The 23,948-nt window shown below is 30.6% G+C and overlaps 1 protein-coding gene across 4 annotated transcripts in view; it reads right to left on the bottom strand.

Annotated features, from left to right (window-relative positions):
• The window catches only part of LOC128025870 (disrupted in schizophrenia 1 protein), a 53,777-nt gene that overhangs the window by 19,031 nt on the left and 10,798 nt on the right, over positions 1 to 23,948 (bottom strand). For all 4 annotated transcript variants that reach the window (XR_008186276.1, XM_052612443.1, XM_052612444.1 and 1 more), the window contains exons 4-10: positions 20,999 to 21,152; positions 19,613 to 19,703; positions 17,188 to 17,399; positions 14,773 to 14,827; positions 12,080 to 12,182; positions 10,698 to 10,886; positions 3,445 to 3,505 (exon numbers count right to left, since the gene is read on the bottom strand). Coding sequence is in view for 3 of the 4 variants with exons in the window: in XM_052612443.1 (XP_052468403.1) it covers positions 3,445 to 3,505; positions 10,698 to 10,886; positions 12,080 to 12,182; positions 14,773 to 14,827; positions 17,188 to 17,399; positions 19,613 to 19,703; positions 20,999 to 21,152 (865 nt within the window). In the remaining variant the exon portion in view is untranslated. The remainder of the gene's footprint in view (positions 1 to 3,444; positions 3,506 to 10,697; positions 10,887 to 12,079; positions 12,183 to 14,772; positions 14,828 to 17,187; positions 17,400 to 19,612; positions 19,704 to 20,998; positions 21,153 to 23,948) is intronic.

The following is a 23,948-nucleotide window of genomic DNA, read 5'->3' as shown; positions in this document are numbered from 1 at the left end:
CCTGTTAGATTGTTTCTAAAATGCTGGATTCCAATAGAATTTGATGTGTTAGAATGTTGCTAAAAAGATGGATTCCAGTAGAATTTGACGTGTTAAAATGTTGATAAAAAGTTGCATATACCATTAAATTTTGACGTGTTAGAATAATTAAACATTTTTGAATTCCAATAGATTTTGACATGATTCCGATAGAATTTTATGTTTTAGAATGTTGCTAAAATCTTGGATTCCAATAAAATTTTATATGTTAGAATGTTGCTAAAACGTTGGACTCCTGTAGAATTTGCCGTGTTAGAATGTTGATAAAATCTTGATACAATCCAATCAAATCTAATGTGTAAGAATGTTGCAAAATATTTGGATTCCAGTATATTTTGACGTTAAGATCGTTTCTAAAATGTTGGATTCCACCAGAATATGTAACATTACAATAATGATGAAATGTTGGATTCCAATAGAATTTATGTTAGAATGTTGCTAAATTTCACAACACAAATCACTGCTAGGTATAATAGAATTTAGTAAAAACAGATTTTTTTTTTAGGTGATGCTTTGTTTAAAGCTTAGTAAAGCGAACCTTTGGTGATTATGCCCAGATGACTTTTGACTATAATAGATATTTTAAAGGAAAGAAAATGATTGATGGCACCACCAAAAAAGAGCAACAATCATTTCTCTGTGTTTTCTGATATCAAACAGATGCAGTAATCTGATTGACAGGATCCTCCCGCAGGAAAAAGAGCTAGTGAATTCACAACCCACGTGTGGGGAAACTGGTCAATTACCTCTACGTCTACATGTACACAAACAGAGCGGAGTCCCCTGATGGAGGGGTGACGGGGAAAATAATACAGATAACCTGATTAAACCCCTCAAATCCCACAACTGTTGCTTTTTAATGGCCTTGAGTGAGAGATGAGCACGTGACAGTGGTGCCTGTGTTCAAAACATGCATTTATGTGATCAAAAATCTAGTAAATACAGTGTTGAACATTATTTGAATTTAAAATGTCTGTTGTGTTTTGTAAACTGTAATTTATATTCCTGTAATGCATCAATGCATTGATTATCATTAATGTTGGAAACCTGCTACAGCTTTATATTTTTGTGGAAACTTTGATACATTTTAGGATTATTTGATGAATAGCAAGTTCTAAAGAACAGCATTCATTTGAAATAGAAAGTTTTGTAACATTATAAATGTCTTTCTTGTTACATTTATCATTTGAATGTATCTTCAAAAAAATCTTCTTTTTTAATTTTTCTAACCCCAAAGTTTTGAATATTGGATCATGCTTTCCAAAAAATATGAAACAGCTCAACTGTTTTCATCGTTAATAATAATAATAATAATAATAATAATAATAATAAATGTTTCTTGGGCAGCAAATCATATTGGAGGGATTTCTGAAGATCATGTGACACTGAAGACTGGAGGAATGATGCTGAAAATTCAGCTGTGCATCACAGAAATAAATAGCAATTTACAACACATCCAAATAGAAATTATTTATTCCTAATGGCAATAATATTTCACAATATTACTGTTTTTATTGTATTTTAGATCAAATAGATGCATCCTCGGTGAGCAGAATAATAATAATAAAAAATGCATTTATTCTAAATTTCAGCTTATATAGTCTGCCTACTCTGCCTAATTTTTTTTATATTAATAATAAGAATTAACATTTTAAATATAAAAAATATAGATTTTTGTTGACGACAAAAATCAATTTAGGAGAATGTTGACATTATTTTTTCATACTTCTAATCACCACAGAATCCAAAAATGACATAAAAGGTAATTTAAATGCTGCTTTTTATGTAATTCTTTTTTTCTAAGTGTGACTCTTAATGTGTGTCCGTCCTCATTTACTCTCACTGTATGAAAACAATCAGTGAGGACGTTCTGAACAGAAGACCGAACAGAAACAAGTCAGTCATGAGAGTGAGCCAATGGTATATTTTCATTTTTTGGGTTGAGTGCGACCGCTGGCTAATGCCTAGCTGCTTTCAGAGTCATCACAGACAGGTTTACATGATGAGCAACAAGGAGAAAAATCACACCGGCTCAAATAAAGTGAAGGAAAGCCAGAAGTGAGGGTTTCAGGAACCCATACAGTAATCAGTTTGGCAACAGACAGCGCTTCTTGCATCCGAGCGTGTGCTTTTGCAAAGGAGCGAACGGTAAACCATATGCCATCCTTCCCTCCAGATGGCCACCCATAGTGTTTTATTGAAATGTAATGAATGCTTAATTTCTACGGCTGAGTGCGGCAACTAATAACTCATTCAGTTATACCAATTTGTGTTGTATTTATGTCGAGAGCGATGCTAAATAAAACAACGTCGCTCATAGAGATTTGCAGCTGGATTTTGTGGAGAAGGAAAGTCTGGCATTCGTTTAACCTTTCATCTCCATTACTATGCATGAAATGTACAGCTTCTGGTCCTCCCATCATGTGGACTCAGTATCACAAGGTCAGAAATAAGAGGGCAGGATTGTGTTTCCATTTTCACATTAATTAAACCAGTGCTTCTCATTCGGTTTTGCTTCAGGATGCAGATTTTACACGGGATATCATATAGCGTCCCATAATTGTTTCTCATAAAAAATGTACTTAAATTATTAATAATGCATTAAACAGCATGATAAATTTTGTGTCACATAAAATATTTTATTTTATCATTGTTTTTCTATATTTATATATTTCATGTATATCCAGGTAAAAAAAATAAAAATAAATTATATATATATATATCTTTTCTTGCAATGTTTAATTTGTAATGATAATTATTAATATTAATAATAATAAAATTAATAATTGTTACATTACTATTATTGTTGTTATTAACAATAATATTATATATTAAATGTTATAAATTCAATTCAATATTATAATTAAATATAATATTAATAATTATAAAATAAAACATTCCTTCATATATATATATATATATATATATATATTATTATTATTATTTTTTTTTCAGTTAACATTTATTTTATTTTAAGTAACAAAATGATTTTATAAATCTAATATTAGTTTATGTATTTAGTTTATTTATAAAATAAATGTATATTTAAAAAATATCATCATCATTATTATCAACAACAATAATAAATCTGACAGCATGATTATATAATTACTTAATATTTAAAATTGTAAATATGTGTATTTTTTATTATATATTTAAAGGATATCAAGGTTGAAATATATAGATATTAATAATTATAATAACTATTATTATTATTATTATTATTATAATGGATAAAACCATCCCTTAATAAAATGTAAGATTATATACATAGCGCAGACCTGAATGATTTAATACACTGAAACAGAGCTGAAGCAAGGCCAGACAGTGTGAACTGTTTAAATAATAAGGAAAAATCACCCGAGGGACTGTTTGTGTGAAAGAGAGATGAGAAATATCCATTACCTGTGAAGTCTGTCCTCCAGAAGCTCAATGTACTTCAGAGTGTTCTCCTTTAAACTGCGCTCTGTTGAGGAAGAAAACATGATGTACATCAGACAGATACCGCATATCATTCATATTCATATCATTCATGTCCGGGAAAATACGGGATGAAACTCACAAAAACATGTTTCAGTGACAATTATGTGTGGACATTTCATATTTTATTGTCTTTGTAATTCACATTGTTCTTTGTGATTGTCATTATTGCACCATTTTTTTTAATATATATATATATATATATATCAATGTAAGTATATATTAGGGACAGTTTGCTGAAAAAAAAAAACCCAAATATAAGCTCTCTCTGAAGTATTGTGTTCAAATGGATAAATTGTGACAAAAATTATGTCAAAATGCCTTTCTTTGTACCGTATTGTTCGAAGTATAAGTCGCACCAGAGTATAAGTCGCATCAGTCCAAAAATACATCATGATGAGGAAAAAAACATACATAAGTCGCACTGGACTATGAGTCGCATTTATTTAGAACCAAGAGAAAACATTACCGTCTCCAGCCGCCAGAGGGCGCTCTATGTGTTCAGTGTAGACTACAGGAGAACTGAGCAGCATAGAGCGCCCTCTGGCGGCGGGAGACGGTAATGTTTTCTCTTGGTTCATGTCAAATTAATTTTGATAAATAAGTCGCACCTGACTATAAGTCGCAGGACCAGCCAAACTATGAAAAAAGTGCGACTTATAGTCCGGAAAATACGGTAAGTATCCTACAGCAGACACAGCCGACTGAACGCAGGCCACTGTATCAGTGCATTCTCTTAAAGAGACAGTCTTTATATTAATCGAACAGCAACAACAAAGAAATCACGCACAGCTCTCGAATGAAAAGGTTTTGAATCTCTAATAAAGAATAATCTTTAATTTATACAGTCAAATATGCGATGCTGTTTTACATTTGATTACTTTATTCAATTTGTGTACCTAAAAACTAATACCTAAAGACCTACCTAAAAAAAAAATAGACAGAACCATACCAAAAACAGTGACCACCCCTAATATATACACATCTACATGCACACACACAAATATACAGCATTTATTTATATCATTTTTGTTCTTCTACCTTTTTATATTAAAAGTGTGTGTGTGTGTATGAAAACATCGTCTTCATGAAATTTGCTGGAAAAAAAAACGCTCCTGAACAACTGGCCAAACAATTGTTTTTAATGTCTAATATATACGTGTGTGTGTGTGTGTGCACATATGAAAAAGAAACTGATCCTAAAAACTAAGCTTAATGCAAGATTTAAAACCTCCTAATAAATTTAAATTAATGTAGTTATTTTAATTTATTTTAAATTTTCATTCAATCCAATTTTAAATTTAAGTATGAAAATGACTAAAACTGAAATAAAATGTATTAAAAATGATATAGATGTTTTACAAAAAATTAAAATGACTAAAAAAAAGAATATCATATATAAATATATAATATATACATTTTTATGAAAATGAATACAAAATATAAAAGATAAAAAAAAAATCGAAATTATTTGTTGAATAAATACATACGTAAATAATAATACAATTGGGGAGGGGGGACCCACCAAAATATTAAATTAAAAATTTTCTTTAAAAATATTACATATTAAATATTTAATTAAATAAAAAAGCTTACAAAATATAAAAAATATGAATGAACAACTATATATATTATATATTATATATATATATATATATATATATATATATATATATATATATATATATATATAAATAAATTGTCAAAAACACAAAAAATGAAACTAATTACCAAAACTTAAATGCTAAAATCTACAAAAATTTACTAAAGGCTTAACTTAAATACAAAATAAAAAGCTTAATGCAAGATTTAAAACATCCTAACTGGTGTCATTTACTCTTATACACAACCATCGATAGTCACTGTTTCAGTAATAATGTGTGCACAACTCCAAAAACACACACAGACCGCAAAACACACACACAGAGAACAATCTGGGCATTTTAGCCCCGAATCAGATCTCATGGCAGACATGAATTCAGATTCAGTCACTGAAATGTGCTGTAATATGGTCCACTGGTCCATATACGTCCCCCTCGTCCCTCAGACGAGCGAGTCAGTGTGTTTCTGGTGTGAGATGCTGTCTGGGAGTCTCTTCAGCAGCAGATGGTGATAGTGGCACATACTGAAGAAGTGATGCATGCTTTGGGGATTTTTTGGACAGTAGATCATGCAGCAATCTGTTAACCATCAGAGAGTGGAAAATAATGTGAGAACGCAAATACAACACTGCTGGAGTCACGGCCAAGCAGTCTGTACTTTTTATTGTTAATAAAAAGTGAGAAAAGCATGCATAACATCACCTGGAGGTATTAAAACAACAGAAAGCGTGTATTTTTCTTGCTGTCAGGAGCTGATCTTCTTCCCTCATTATTAAAATAAGCTCAGATCTGACTAAATTATTTCATCAATTAGCACTTTTCTGACAGCTTACGAATCAAACTATCATGCGTTGTGGTGTGAACACAAACACAAACATCCTGCTAAAGCATCTGAAGGACGCTCATCAGCTAATGATCCGAAAAAGTGCATGCATTTATTCAGAGAAAGCTGGTAATTATTTGCCATGTGTAAAAGAACACAAAGCCTCTATTATACAGCAATGATAGGCCTCAGAAGCAGACGCTACACCTGCAGCCGTGTGTTTCACTGCAGATGTGTGGGAATGAAACGTTGGTGCTGTAAGAAGAATAGTCTGTCGTTTTAATTGAGTCACAGGAGACGGCTGTGATTAATGGGTCTCTGTCTGAGTTTCAGCACAAGATCACGGAGAGAGATGCACAAAAGCATCTTAGTCAGCACTTACAGATGCACAGATATGAGAGACATGCACATACAGAGCACTAACATGTGATGTTTGACAATAATGAATTCAAAGCAATATGCTAAACTAGTGGCAAAAAAGGTAATTGCATGACCTTTAGAGGTATTTTCAAGCACTATATAGTACTTTGCATCAGGCTTATTATCATTAACTAAAACTAAAACCATTAAAAAAAAATGTGTTACTTGAAATCAAATTGATGTTAACTAAAATAAAAAGGGGGAAATAAAATACTTTGCTTCATGGCCATATTAATTAATTAATGTAGTTATTTTAATTTATTTTAAGTTTTCATTCAATCCAATTTTCATTTTAAATTTAAGTATGAAAATGACTAAAACTTAAATAAAATGTATTAATTGATATAGATGTTTTACAAAAAATTAAAATGACAACAAAAAAAAGAATATCAAAATTATATTTTTAAATTTTTATGAAAATGAACACAAAATATATATATATAAAAAAAACTAAATTATTTGTTGAATAAATACATACGTAAATAATAAATAATAATACAATTGGGGAGGGGGGACACACCAAAATATTACATTAAAAATTTTCTTTAAAAATATTACATATTAAATATTTAATTAAATAAAAAAGCTTACAAAATATAAAAAGTATGAATGAACAACTATATATATATATATATATAATAAATAGTCAAAAACACATAAAATGAAACTAATTACCAAAACTTAAATGATAAAATCTACAAAAATTTACTAAAGACTTAACTTAAATTAAAAGTTAACACAAAATATTTAATTATACACTAATTCAAAATATTAATAACAACAACAGACGTTAAAAAAACTAAGAAACAAAATAACAAAAACACAAAAATGACAAACTTAATTTAAATGAAAAATAAAAAAATAAATAAACAGATATAATAGACATGAAAAAAACTACAGACTGATAAAAATGACAAAAACACACAAATTTACCAAAACCTAAATTATAGGTATAAATAACTATTATTATATAATCAATATATTAATAAAAACTATAATATAATAAAAAAACGAAACTAAAATAACACTGATTTACATTTCCAGGCAAACCAAAGGAGGAGACAGCACACAGCGACGCATAAACAAGAAATGAAAGGTCTGTCACTTCAGGAGCGGAGAGCACAAAAAGAGACGCATTAGAGTTTATTTTGCTGAATGAATCTTTGCAGAAACCCAGAGATGAAGCACAGCAAACACAAACAAAGCCTCGTCACCTGCTCACATCTCCGCTTCATTTACTCCGTCTCTAATTAAATCTCTTCCTGTGGACAAAACCCTTCACAGAGCAGGAGCACTACAGCTTTAATGGATGTAAACAGTATCAGATGCATCAAGTCCTGTCACTACAGATGCTACTAAGATACTCACTGACGAGGGACATTACACCGCTTTTGAATAGCAACAAACATGAATAAAGTTCACAAAAAGAGCACTTTCTACACTCTTTCTAGTCTTAGGCCACTGTTGCCGGCTAGTGCAAAGGCTTTAAAGGAGACATCAGAAATCCTCAAAGATTGTGGAAAACAACACCTTTACTTACTCTTTACCTGAGCAATAAACCAGAGGCCTGAACAATATAATGTCACAGTTTAAGTTTTTGGGGGAGATTAAAAAAAAGAATGAATGGAATTTTATCATTTTAGGCATGTAAAAAGTCAATTTAGCATTTTTGCAATTGCAAATTTGCAATTTTATTTGATATTAAATAATATTCATACAATAAGCTTAATTTTCTTCATGCAAAATATAATTTAATATTTGTTGCATGAGTGAAAACCAATCCATTGCAGACACATTTTTTTACATTTTAAATAAGCATGGATTTAATTGTTCAAATACTGTCATAATGTATGCTTCAGAATCTATTTATTAAATTTTATATTCAATAATGTTAATCATCATACAATAGGCCTCATTTTCATCATGCAAAATATAATTTATTTTTCCATGAATTAAAACCATTCTATGCAGAAACACATTTTTATTTATTTATTTTAAATAAGCATGAATTAAATTAATTGTACAAATACTGTCATAATGCACGCTTCAGAATCTATTAATCTGATTTAATTTCATATTCACTAATGTGAATTATCATTTACTTCATGCAAATTATAATTTCTTATTTTTTGTCCATTCATCTCAGAGACGCAATACAATCTAAACATGCTTTCGTGAAATTCACCCGGTGTTTAATGCATTCAATGCATACGTCACTTGTGTAAATGAACTGGTCTGGTATCCTCTGACTATACCCAGATGCACATTAAAATCTTGCAGGAGATGGGCTGTCATTTATTCGGTTCCCTTCACGTCCAAAAACAGGAGGAGCCAACGGGACTCCAGCCAGCCGTTAGACGGATTACACTCGCCTGCTTAATTCGACACACACACACATTTTGCTCAACAAAGAGTTTGGCTTAGCTGCGTCTTTGTGCGAGAGATTGTGAGCTAATGATAGCCTGAGCGTCGATGCTAAATATGCAAAGCGGCGAATATGATACAGAACACAGAAGATCTTTGACATGGACGGGCTGCTCATGCTAGGCTCTTATTAGCCTGTCTTCATCCTCTCGTGTAATAACATGTGTTTGCCACATTACTGCCATCAATTCACTGTTTTTGGGCATACGGAAAATGGTTTGCATGCATCACTTGTTACACTGGGGTTATGGTTTGCAAATTGTGTAATTAAAAATGTATTTACTCATATTAAATAGTATTTGCAGAGGCTTGTGCAGAAACAGAGCTGTTGTTATGATCCCATCCTCAGAAAACCATTACTTAACAGAGCAGAAAAAGCTCAAACTTCAGGGACCTAACCGTTATTCGTAAGAAATGCTAGCTTGCAGAGAAGATTTGTTTTTGGCTTGGCACCATTGTTTATTGGCGATTGATAGTAACATGGAAATTTCAATTTGCTGTGGTGGTGCTATGTTATTTTCAGACAATACTATGGCTTTATCATCACAGTATTACATCATTAAATAAAAATTACACTACTACTGCGGTCAGGTGTATAGAATTTTGGAAAAAATACATTGAATTTTAAGACGTAAACTCGCATTTCTGAGAGAGAGAGAGAGAGAGAGAGAGTCAAAATCGCAAGCTATAAACTCTTTTTTTAATAAATAAATTCTGAAGTATTCGTAGATTATAGTAGTATTTATACACTGAATTTAATTTGCTGATTTAAAAATAATGGTTTTCATTAATGTGATAAAAGTCAAATAAATAAATAAAAATAAAAATGAAGCATCTTGCAGAATAATTAACATTATTGAATTAAAAAAAGCTAAATTAATAAATAAATTTTGAAATACTCATACGTCATAGCAGTATTTACCGTAATTTCCGGACTATAAGTCACACTTATTTTCATTGTTTGGCTGGTCCTGCGACTTACAGTCATGTGCAACTTATTTATTAAAATTAATTTGACATGAACCAAGAGAAATGAACCAATAGAAAACATTACCGTCTCCAGCCTCCAGAGGGCGCTCTATGCTGCTCAGTTCTCCTGTAGTCTACACTGAACACATAGAGCGCCCTCTCGTGGCTGGAGACGGTAATGTTTTCTCTTGGTTCTAAATAAATGCAACTTATAGTCCAGTGCAACTCACGTATTTTTGGACTGATGCGACTTATAGTCCGAAAAATACGGTATACACGGAATTGAATTCACTGATTTAAAAATTAATAAATATGAAAACATGTATCTGAATGGGACGGTTTTCATTATTGTGATAAAAGTCAAATAAATAAATAAAAATAAAAATAAAAATGAAAGCCTCCTGCAAAATAATTAACATTATTAAATTTAATAAAGCTAAATGAATAAATAAATTCCAAAGTATTTATACGTTATAGTAATATTTGTACACTTAATTTAATTCATGCTGATTTTAAATAAAGTGTGTGTCTGGAAAGTATGATTTTAATTAATGCATGACAGTAATTGTCATGAATATGTCCAAATGAAAAAAATAAAAATTTATATTAATTGTTTGTATTATTACATTATATAATTTCTTCATTCTCTTTATGCACGTATTACCATATTATGAATATATTACAAATATATTTTAAATATAATATATTCATATATAAGTCAACATAATCAATAATAACAGAGCTGCTGTCATATTATACTTAAACAATACGGATTCACTATCAAGGGACAATTTATTCGTACTAAGGGACGATTCAGAGCGACCTTGACAGCAGAAGTGAGGAACAGAGATGTCCTCTCTACAGAAATCAAGACTGTAACCCAGAAAACCTCTCTGGATGTCCATGAGGAGACGGCTCCCCCATGTGTCCGTGTTCCTCACCGTACTGGGCTTCTCTCTCCTGCAGCTCCAGTCTGATCTGGGTGTGTTGCTCCTTCATGCGGCTCAGATCACGTCCACTTCCTGTGCTCAGAGTCTTCAGCTTCCTCTTCAGAGCCTCCAGACGATCTCTCTCGCCGTACGCGCTCCTGATTTCTGCCTTCAGCTCCTTCGCGCTGCTGAAGTCATTTCCTGCGGCGAGAACCAATCACGGAAGCAGAATATTAGATGAACAACAGACATCAAAACTGCAGAGAGCCAGCAGGAATAACAGCACTATCCATACTGCATACTAGGATCTGTGACATACTAAAAACTAAAAACATGCTAAATAATACAGAGAGCATGCAATTTAAAAAGCAGTCCGAGATGTTGACGAATGTTTACTACATTATTTTTTTTTCTCAAGAAAATGCATGTTGCTACAATGTGAGGTGGTTGCCAGGGTGTTGCTTTGAAGTTGCTACATTGTAACAAGGGTATTTCTAAGTGCTATTTGGAGTTGCATGCAAAAGAATATAATGTTATTATATAGTGATGCTCGAGGAATTATGAAATAAAAGTATACTAATGTTCAACGGGCTTGTAGGATTTGTTTTTTTTTGGGGGGGGGGGGGGGTTATATTTTTTAATCGGCAAGGATGCATTAAATTGATTAAAAGTGTCAGTAAACACATGATGTTACAAAATATCTGATTTTTTTTTTTTTTTTTTTTTTAAGGTATTATCCCACAATTCAGATTTTTTTTTTTTTTTTTTTTTGTGACAAACTCGGAAATGAAAGGAAAAAATCGTGCTCGTTTCCGTCACAGAATAAAGTAATAAAACAGATAACTACAACTTATTAAGAGAAAATTAAATGAAAAAATAAAATAAACTAAACTAACTTAGTGCCGATAAACTTTGGGTTAAGAGAACATAAAATAAAAAAAATACAATTAAATAGAATAAAATAAAATCTCACATTTGTTTTTTTTTTTTCAGATTTCAGTTTATATCCCACAAAATAAAAACATTTTTCTTTTATTACAAAGTCTCCGTAGTTGTCAACATTAATGATAATAATAAATGTTTCTTGATCAGTTAATCATCATATTTTCATGATTTCTGAAGATCATGTGACACTGAAGACTGGAGGAATGATGACGAAAATACAACTTTGATCACAGAAATAAATTACATTTTAACAAACATTCAAATAGAAAGAAGCTATTTTGAAATCATAAAAATATTTCACAATTTTCCTGTAATTTTGATTAAATATATTCAGCCTTGTTGAGCAGAAGAGACTTGGGTATCCCAGTGTCAGTCTGTACTGTCCAGTGCTTTAGAGCACAGAGGGACAGTCACATGTGAAACAGATGAGTCCAGAGGTGCAGATGTACCTGAGATGGCCACGAGCTTGGCTTCATGAAGGGCCAGCAGCTGTGTTTCACTCTCGCTGACCTTCTGACGCAGACTAGATCCCAGTCTCTGACTCAATAACACCTGAACCACGAGAAACAGAGATTAGACACCTGAGGAAAAGAGCAGTCACTCAACTCACTGAGCTTAGACGGGGTTAAAAGACAACTAACTGTGACACATTTTTCATTTGCTTCATCATTAGATCATCACTTTTCACATCAGCTCTCATCTTCAGATTGAAGCTTGAGAACTGAATGCTAATGCACGACAGCTGATAATATTTAGATGCTTATTCTTGTAGAAAAATGTAAAAAGATGAAGGGCACGTAGAGGTTACATAGAGGTTTTAATATCATTAAAATATTTTTGAAGAGCATAAAATATATAAACAAATAAAATACGTAAATACATATTACATTTGTGCCACAAACTTTTTTTTGATAAGAGAATATTGTAAACAAAAGAAGAAAATAAATCTTAAATGCAACATGCATTTGTGGCACATAAACATTTGTAAGATAAAAAAATTTAAAAATACCACAAATTTGTGCCACAAACTTTTTAAAAGAGAATATCTTACTCAAAATGATATAGTAACAGAAAAAACTTAAACGCAACATATATTTATTCCACATAAATATTTTTAAGATAATATATCTTAAATAATATAAAATAGAAATCTTAAATACAATGCACATTTGAGCTGCAAACTATTTTTTGCAAATCTTAAAAATAAAATATCTATATTTAAAATCCTAAATACAGTGTACATTTGTGCAAAAAACTTTTTTGATAAGAGAATAAATCTTAAATACAACACACATTTGTGCCACAATTCTTTTTAAAGAAAATCTTTAAAAATAAATAAATAAAGAAATAAATAATACTAAAAAAAAAAAAAAAAAAAATCTTAAAAAATAAAATAAAATAAAAAATAATAATAATACTAAAAATAAATAAATAAAATAAATAACATTTTTTAATTAAATTAAATTAAAATAAAATAAAAATAAAAAATAATAATAAATAAATAATAAATAAAATAATAAAATAATAAATAAAATAAAATAAAATAAAATAAAATAAAGGGCACTGAGCATTCTGGAAGGCAGTAATGATGACACACTGGTGAAGGCGGTTGTGTGCTCTGTCATCAGATAATAGTGCATCAGAGGACAGTCACACTGTGCCATTTTTCAGGCAGTTCATCTCCTCTCAGCTCCACCCGCGGTGAAAACACACACACACACACACACACACACACACACACACACACACACAGTGTGTCTCTGATTGTTGTGGCAGAGCAGCACATGCTGACTAACTCACACACAACACAATGCACTGCAACACGACCTGAGACTCACGTCCAGATATTAGCATAAGATTATTTTCAGAGTGGATTTGGCTTAAAAGCATGAGTGTTTTCTGGCTGACGGTTTAGTAATTAAAAATGTATTTAATTAATTAAATTGTTTTGGAGGGGAGTAGTGGCCCTTTTTTTTAATGGTTTTAATATTTTACTTTTAGTTTATTCTCAAGATAAATATAAATTGTGACTTTTATACACTGAAGCATTACGTATGCATGTTTTTTCTCTCAAAAATGCAATTTTGACACGATTAAGTTACATGCTGCTAAAAAAAAAGGTACAAATTATGCAATGACTGCTGTTTGTAAATGTAAGTATGTTATATTGTTGTCATATGACCTTATTATGTCCATTATCCAGTTGTCAGAATGGATATTTCACATTTTTTATCGAATTATATGGAATAAAAAAATAATTTTGGCAAGTATAATTAAATTAGTAGATAAAGATAATATCTAAGATCATTTACGGTTCATTAATCAACCTGGAAATGGAAATAAAGACTGGAAAGTTGAGTGCATTGCATTGTGGGATACAGTATCTCTAATAGTGTTTAATAGTGTGAGTAGCATGATAGTATGTTTTCCTATTGTACACTTCCACATCAGCATAATCTTTCTCTTGTTTTACAGGAAAAAAAAACAAAACAAGAAAGGGCATGAATTGACCTGAGACTGTGAGAAATCTTAGTAACTATACACATCTCACCCAACAATATTTAAAACAATAACAGGATTGTTCAGTCTGAAGGTGAAATTATATTTAATAAGATTAAATATAGAATGGCTACTAGCTAAAAAAAAATATTTTTGCCATATAAACTTTTTTTAAGAGATCATCATAAAATACTAAATATAAAAATGTATTTTTTTTTATTAAATACAACATACATCTGAGCCACACATTTCTTTTAATCATAATAAAATAAAATAAAAATACACAAAAAAATTTTGCTACATAAACCTTTTTAAGAGATTAATCTTAAAATAAAATAAAACAAATAAAACACAATTTTAAATACTTTAAAATTGCGCCACAATTTTTTGTAAATTTTTTTCAAGAGAATCTTGATAAATAAAAATCTTTTAATACAACAAAAAAAATTGCCACATAAACCTTTTTTAAGAGATTAATCTTAAAATAATACAAAACAAGATAAAACAAATAAAATAAAATATAATTTTAAATAGTTTAAAATTCAGCCACAATTTTTTTTTTTTTATTTTTTTTTTTGCTTAATCAAGTAAAGTGCTTCGGGAAAGAGCAGATGATTAATATGTGATTGAGATGTGGACTTACTTTAGCTGTTGCCTCTTTGACAGATAAACTCAGCGCTCGCTCTTGCTCCTGAAGTCTGGAAATAAAAGTTAATATAAATATCAATAATGCTGAAAATGAGATTTGAACAGTAAAGTCATACATTTTACATTAAAAAATTATGGCAACTTTGAGGAATAGTAATAAGCAAACACTTCTAATAATGCAGGTTATCATGCAATATCCACGCAATATATTCAGGGTTATTATTAAAACAACAAAAGAAATAACATATAAATAAAAAAAATATTGAAATAAAATATTTTCATTACTTGAAATAAAATGTTAACTAAAATATTTAAATGTAAAAAGTTTTTAAAAACTTTTAATATTTTATTTCAGCTAGTTTCTCAGTTTTATTTACATTAAGTTTAAGTACTAAAACTAAAACGAATTAATATTTTTTTTTATATTTCATAGACATATGAGAAAATAAAAAATACTAAAAATGATGAAAACATACAACAAAATTATTAAAACAGAAGATATAAAAATATTAAATGAAAAAATATTAACACTACTTAACTACTTAAAACAAAAGTAAAAAAAATATATTTATACATTTAAATAAGAAAAATTCAGTTCAGAAAGTTTACTATTTTATTACTTTTTTAAAACGAATTAATAAAAAATACATACATTTCATTGACGTGAAAAAATATAAAACACAACAAAATTACTAAAACTAAAACAGAAGATATGAACTGAAATATAACAGTATATAAACGATATTAAAATAACTGCTGTGATTAAACAAATGGATAAAGCGCCCCCTGCAGGTAATATACAGGTATAATCAGTGGATTAGATATCATCACATCTCTACAATATCATCTGTTCCTCATCAAGAGCCTCGAGCGATTCTTCTGAAGCATTACACACAGGTTTTGGACAGAAATCTGATATTCATCCACACCAGCATCTGAAAGCATTAACTCTGAGAAGCCTGAAAGCAATATAAATTCATAACCGTGCTGACAAGAGTGTCTCATTTCCAGAAGGGCCAGGTGAAAATATAATAAAATAGAGAGGATTGCATGGAGAATCCAGCTTCTCCTCACAACTCTCAGTGCAGGAGGAAAGAAATCAATCTCTCAGCGGGGTTTGTTTAGCTGCTATGACCTCAATCTGCACCCTACCTCCAATAAATCTACATATGCATCAAAATCAATCTGTGAGAGACCAAACACAGTCACGCAATCTACAGTTCAATATTTCTCTGCTCAGATTCATCGCCGCTAGAGATGACCTTTGTTTTTCACCAGAACGTTTCTGTCATACGCCTCCGAAAACTCAATCCACTGAAGAGAAGATTTAGAAAAGAGCTGATAAACAGACGACTATAAAATCTACATCAACAATAATAAGAACAATTAATATACATATATTAAATATATTATTATATGCATATATTATGATATATTTAAATAAATAACATTTAATATGCATAGATATATTAATTATAAACGGAATAAAAAATATTATTATCTATTATAATAATAATAGTAATATTAATAATACTACTAAATCAACAGTAAATCAAAGATCATCAACATTATTATTTATCTAAATAATAATTATCATCTTCATTATTAAAAATAAAGTAATAATCAATTAATAGAGATGTATTAAATGTATTGTAAATGCAAGTCAACCATTATAGTAATACATTTTTACATGACCATTATTGTTGCTATTGATAATTATAATCATCATCATCATTCTCATTCTTTAATAATAATGATTATTATTATTATTATTATTATTATTATTAATGTTGGTGTTTTGCTATCATCAATAATGACAATAATAACTAATTATTTAATCATTGTTATTATTATTAATCATCATTATTATTATTGTTGTTTTTAGCAATAATATATTATCAAGATAAAATTATTATGAGTAAACATAAATAAATAATTATTTATTATCAATAAAAATTCAACAGTATATTTAAATCAATAATCATACAAATAAATAATGTAATTTTTATGTCAGTCATCCTAATCATCATCAATAATAATAAAAAATTAATTGTTAACCTTTTTTATTCCTGCTGCTGTTTTAATCAATAATATACATTAACAATAAAATAAATGTATTAATACAAATATCAATATTTATTATTATTATTATTAATTGATTGTTTTAAATGAATGTTTTTAAACATAATGCTGTTACTGCTGTTTAACAGAATCAATAATCTATGAGTTATATTGATTTTAGAGGGTTAAAGGAATTATTCTATTGACTTTTTCTAAACCTGCATGATTTTATCTTCCAAATCCACGGTGACTCAGAACACATCATGTGACCATTAGCAGGTTTGAATGTGTGTGGATGAGTTATGAGTCCTCACGTTTATCCACATTTTGCTGCTCTGTTTGCCCTCACCTGATGATCTCTGCGGGTGGAGACGCACTGATCTGCCCCCGGTGTTCAGAGCTGATCATGTCCTCCAGCCCTCGAGCCATCAGCCGCATCTGAGCCGGATCACAGCCTCCGAGGACGGGCTCCTCCAGCTCCAGCTGCTCCAGCTGCTCCTCCACAGCTCTGCTCCGCTCTCGCAGCTCCTCCAGCCTCCGCTGAACATCACTCATCTCCTTCTGAAGAAGCACAACAGCCTATAACTGAGCTCAAATCAACATCAGATCGGTCATATGCTCTCAAGTAGGGATATACGATTCACTCAACTAATGAGATTCAAGACAAATTTAATGTGTCCTTTTATTATTGTTTGGACAAACTGCTGCACGTTTCTTTGTGAAACTGAAATAGCACTATAATAATATACTAATATAGCACTTGCATATTATTACCCTTTTGCTGGTTTTGATTGCTTCGCTTTGGATAAAAGCGTATGCTATATAACAAAATTTGTAAATGTGATGTAAATGTAAATAACAAAACTAAATTAAAATTTTAATGCATGAAACAGCAGAGGAGCTGAATGAGACGCAGATTCGCGTTTCCTCGGTTACCGCTGTAAACAAAGTACTTGTGAACACCTCAGCAGGTGGAGCTCATAGCGTTTCCTTGGTTACCGCTGTAAACAAAGCACTTATGAGCGCCGCTGCGGGTGGAGCTTTAAGCGTTTCCTCGGTTACCACTGTAAACAAAGCACTTGTGAACACCTCAGCAGGTGGAGCTCATAGCGTTTCCTTGGTTACCGCTGTAAACAAAGCACTTATGAGCGCCGCTGCGGGTGGAGTAGTGCTGCAACGACGCGGCGACGTCATCGATTACGTCGACTACAAAAATACGTGCGTGAAATGCGTCGACATGTCACACTATTTGTTTACATCTCGCGTAATGGCATACTGGGAATGGAGAAAGTTGCATTCAATCACAAAAACAGAGACCACTGTTATCAAAAGTATGGTAATACTTTAAACAGAGGACAAATAAAATGGCCCTTTGTTCCCTTTGCAAAACCGATATGGTGTACCACGGCAGCACAACTGCGATGCGCGAGCACCTCAGAGGAAAACATCTTGCCGCTCTCCGGTGTTACGGTTTAACTGGTTACCGTGTTATCTGGTGACCAACTTCCTGGTTCAGGTCTGATATTCTTGCGCTTGCGGCATTCTGAAAAGTTGAGATGTTTTTAACTCGACGCCTGGAAAAAACGAGCGCATCACACCGCGTGCGCGTCGCGACCGCGTCGCTTCCATTATGAGCCCGCATACCGCGCGCCTACATTGGAAATAACGAACTTGACAACGCAAAAGACGCAACATGTGTACGGTCCCTTAAAAGACAGCGTGCCGCGAGATAACAGTCACAAACCACCGAGGTACCCCGAATCAGCTCCAGATTTCTGGAAACCATGCTAATCCATAGCAGTACCCTGACTACACATTTTATGCTTTGTGATGCTAAAGAACATTTCATGACGTCTCAGACAACTGTAAATTTATGGCTACTGTGGTTTAATTATAAACACTATCATAAGCTCATATTTACCATAGTAAAATAATTTTCTTTGCCTCATTTTATACTGTAAAAACTTCAACCACATAGGTTGAAAATGAATAAAGGTTGAAATATTATATTAGAAGTTGTACTTTTTTTTTTTGTAAAGTTATCCAAAGGATTCATTAGCTAATTAAAAAAAAGAACATTTGTAATAAAAATAATCGTTAGATTAGTCGACTAATCGAAAAAATAATCGTTAGATTAGTCGACTAATCGAAAAAATAATCGTTAGATTAGTCGACAGAAAAAATAATCGTTAGTTGCAGCTCTAGGGTGGAGCTTAAAGCGTTTCCTTGGTTACCGCTGTAAACAAAGCACTTATGAGCACCGCAGCAGGTGGAGCTTAAAGCGTTTCCTTGGTTACCGCTGTAAACAAAGCACTTATGAGCACCGCAGCAGGTGGAGCTTAAAGCGTTTCCTTGGTTACTGCTGTAAACAAAGCAGCGCTGCACTTATGAACTTTAATATGCATAATACAGAGGCAAGATGAAAATTGTCCAAACTTTTCCAAAGACAGTAAGTTCCCCTCAGACATGTGTTCATATGAATTATGAACTTAATGAATTTGTTTAGCATCTCAACCGATTTGAAACATCACATATTTGAATCGATTTTCAATCAGCTCGCTTTTAATCATTGCATTCCTAGTCTCAAACCAGAACGAGCAACTAGATTTCATGCTGATTGAAACTCTTAAGCTGTGCATGTTAAACACTCATGCAACAAAGGCTTAATGGTGCTTATGTACTGCGGTCAAATATTATGAATATTAAACATCAAGTGACAATCTAATATGTTTTCATTATTCATGTTTCAGTGATGATCATATATTTCTGTTCACCTGAATCCTCTGTTTTTCCTCTAAAAGCGTCTCTCGTGTTCGAGGTTGAGAGCTGCCTGATCCCTGATCGTCACTCAATTCACCATTTTGCCTGAAAAATAAAATAAAATAAAGATTTATAATAAACCACAATGTGTTATTATTGAACACCAGGGTTCTCATACAGTACTTAAATATTACTAAAAGCATTTTAAAAACTGTTACTTGAAATAATAACTTATTTTATATCAGCAAGTTTCCAAGGCAACATTTCTAATTTTAAATTTAGTTTTAGCTGATGTACTAAAATAACTACAACTAAACCTAAAATAGAAATTAATAAAAAACTATATAGAAACATTTAATAGTCAATTATACTAATATAAAATGTTCCTAAACGAAAACTATTAATAATCATTTTCAGTAATTGAAATAAAGCTGGAATAAAACACACACATACTGTATTAGATATGAATATTAAATGTAAAATATAAGAAATGTGTCCTTGGAAACTAAATGAAATAAAATGAGCTGAAGTTGAAATACTAAAATGACTAATGCTGAAACTGAATAAAAAAGAAATCAAATACAGAATTATTTGTTTTTAAAAATACAACCGCACATAAAAATTACTAAAACATCACCTGAAATTAAACTGAAAACTAAAAATAAGAACAAAAGCAAAGAGTTATTTAAAAATATTAGTATTATATTAGAAATATTAGATATATTGAGTGTCTCAATTATTATAATAAATTCATTTATTTGAATTAAAAATGTGTTTAGAACCAGGGTTATTATTGTTAACTAAACCTAAACCAAAAAAATAATAATTAAAATAAAAATCAACATTATCTGAAATGAAACCAAAATGTTAAATCAACATTAACTGAAATAAAATACAATGTAAAAATTATATATAAAAAGCTCTAGATGCACTAATAACTAAAAGAACAAAAGACATATTTAACAAACAAAAACTTTATAGAATAATAAATAATCAATTGAAAATCACTAAAACAAATCAATACTTTGATTCAGTAAGGATGCATTAAAATTGATCAAAAGTGACAGTGAAGATATTAATAATGTTACAAAAGATTATATTTCAAATTAATGCAGTTCTTTTGAACCTTTTATTGGAAAATAAAATATATCAGTTTCCACAAAAATAGTTTTTTGTTTTGAGCACTGATAATAATCAGAAACGTTTCTTGAGCACAAATCATCATATTATTCTGATTTCTGAAGATCATGTGACACTGAAGACTGGAGGAATGATGATGGAAATACAGCGGAGCATCACAGAAATAAATTACACTTTATAACATATTCACACAGAAAACACGTTTTTGAAACTGAAATAATATTTCTCAATATCCGAGTGTGTTTTGAATGTGTTGAGACCTGCAGTGTGTGTGTGTCCTGTGGATGACGCTGTGGACGGCCGTCCTGAGACGCTCCAGGAATCCAGCGAGCTCCGGGTGTCTGGACGGTAAACCAAGCTTCAGCATCGCTCGCTCTCTCCTCAGCTCCTCTAGCTTCTTACCAAAACGCTCGGCTAAACACAAACACAATATCAACTTACAGACTTTCCTTCATGGCCTGAAACCACAAGCCAAGACACTCATATACACACCTGCTTAAATTCAGTTTAGGTCAAAATCAATTAAAAAGCATGACAGAAATACTAAAAGCTATTTATGAAGTACCTTGATGTTAATATACCGTATTTTTCGGACTATAAGTCGCACCTGAGTATAACTCGCATCAGTCCAAAAATACGTCATGATGAGGAAAAAAACATATATAAGTCGCATTTATTTAGAACCAAGAGAAAACATTACCGTCTCCAGCCACCAGAGGGCGCTCTATGTGTTCAGTGTAGACTACAGGAGAACTGAGCAGCATAGAGCGCCCTCTGGCGGCTGGAGACAGTAATGTTTTCTCTTAGTTCATTTCTCTCGGTTCATGTCAAATTAATTTTGATAAATAAGTCGCACCTGACTATAAGTCGCAGGACCATCCAAACAATGAAAAAAGTGCGACTTATAGCCCGGAAAATAAGGTAGTTAACTTATTTGATCTCAAAAACAGTCACATTTATATAAAGATATATTGATGCATCAATTAAAACCCATTCTTCAACAAAAATCTGAAGCACTTGCACTCTAATAAGCAATTAAAACACTGCTGGAAATGTCTGAGTGTGTGTTTGTGAGTGTAAGACAGACAGTACAAAACACACACACACAGAGAGAGAGAGATCAGTCACAAGGTTTGTCATGCTCAAAAGGGGGAATAAAAAAACTTCCAGTTGATGAATGTAGGTCAATCATCTGATCTGATGGAGAAGAAGTTTAAAAGACGTTTCTCCTGACACACACTGAAGATAGAGACTTCAGGAACTCAGTGTGAGTAATGAAGCAAAGGATGAAGGAATTACACAGTCAAATAAACCCAGGACACACAGCTGCAGGACTCTGTGAGCAGCACACTGTCCTGAATGTGAAGTGTGCTCGTGACCAGCAGGTGTCACTGTTCAGCACTGAAACACAGATCCATGCAGTTACACTAATACTGGAACAGTCCTTTAAATATATACTACAAAAGTCTTTCTTAATATTTTATGGGAATAAAATAATATTTACTAATATTCTGATATTTTCAGTTTCATTATTTTGATATTTTCTGCTTTCACTTTCCAGTTTTTAAAGTTTTTAGTAATTCTGTTTTTAAATTGTCATTTCCTTTTGTTTTGAAACAGTCTAAATAAATGTTCATATATTTTATTTAATAATTATTTATGCAAGTATTTAGAGAAATGGGAAATGTTGCCTTAGGAACTGAAAATCTGTAAATAAAAATAAATTTCAGTTTTTAGATGTTATTTTATTTCAGCTATTTTATTTCAAGGAACACATTTTTTTATGGTTTATTTTTATTTATCAAAAAATAATCTTGACTCAAAGATAAACATTTATAATGGCAGCTCAGTCTGAACAAAAATCAGTGCGTAGTATGCGTATATTACTAACACACATGCAATGATATTTTATTATATACTATAAAAGTTTTTATATTTTTGACATTTTGTGCTGTATAAAAAATTTCATATATCTGCCTGACTACCAGAAAAAAAAAGTTGAATTTAATATATTTTTTTCATGTCCTTAAATTGTTTAGAGCACAAGGAAAAATTGGAATATATATAATTTTTTATATATTTTTTTTTTTTTTGACATTTTATGTTTTATAGAAAACATTTTTCATATGACTACCAGAAGGAAAAAAAGAAGTTGTTTAATATTTTTTTCATGTCCTTACATTGTTTAGAGCACAAGAAAGAAAACAAAGTTTGTTTTTTAGTTTGTTTTTTAATGATATTTAATTCATATGTTATTAGAGGACAACATATAAAAAGACACAAATAGATATGAAAATGCAAAAACTGTGATATAACTATGTTATGAAAGATAAAACAGAATGATTTGATATATCTTACTTAATGCAACGTGTGTAAAATGTCCATAAGCAGTTTGTTCCATTATATACTTATAATGTATTTATTGACTGTATATAATTTGCATATTAATTAGTTTTTGGGGCAACGTAATGAAAAAGAATTGTAATAACGGGAGCAATAATTGGCAAGATTTTTATAAGAATATATAATATTTCCTAGGAATATTCTAACATAATTTCTTTCCCTATTGATTTGTTGTGTCTCCAAAAAATGTGTAATAAACTTGTTTTAACTCCTGGTGTCCTCTACAGGGGAAATGGATGAAATCAATGTACTGAAGGTCACTTTTTTTAGTAATTTCCTTTTTGTTTTTGTTTTTTTGTTTTGTATTATTATTATATATATTTTTAATATGTCTGTATATTGTTTATATGCTTATTTAAAAAAATATTTTGAGTAATAAGTAGTAGTTAAATTTTGTACATTTTATTTTATCTCAAGTAACGAAAATATTTTCTTTTAATGGATTACATTTTTAGTAATTCTGTTTTTTTTTATTTGTATTCCGTTTGTTTTGAAATCGTCTAAATAATGTTAATTATTATATTTTTGTTTTGTTTATTTAATATTTATCTATTTAGGTTTTTGATTTTATTTTGAGAAATAAATAGTAGTTAAATTTATTTACTTTTTTTTTTATTTCAAGAAACAAAAATATTTTCCTTTAATGGACAAAGTTTTTAGTAATTCTGTTGTTGTTGTTTTTTACATTTTTGTTCCATTTGTTTTGAAATAGTCTAAATAATGTTAATTTATTTATTTATTAATTTAATATTTATTAATGTATTTAGTCTTTTTTTGTATTTTGAGAAATAAGTAGTAGTTTAATTT

Source organism: Carassius gibelio, chromosome A13 (assembly GCF_023724105.1).
Source record: "Carassius gibelio isolate Cgi1373 ecotype wild population from Czech Republic chromosome A13, carGib1.2-hapl.c, whole genome shotgun sequence".
Taxonomy (NCBI): Eukaryota; Metazoa; Chordata; class Actinopteri; order Cypriniformes; family Cyprinidae; genus Carassius; species Carassius gibelio.
Note: the sequence above shows the minus strand (reverse complement) of the source record. Positions and strands in the feature narration are given on the sequence as shown.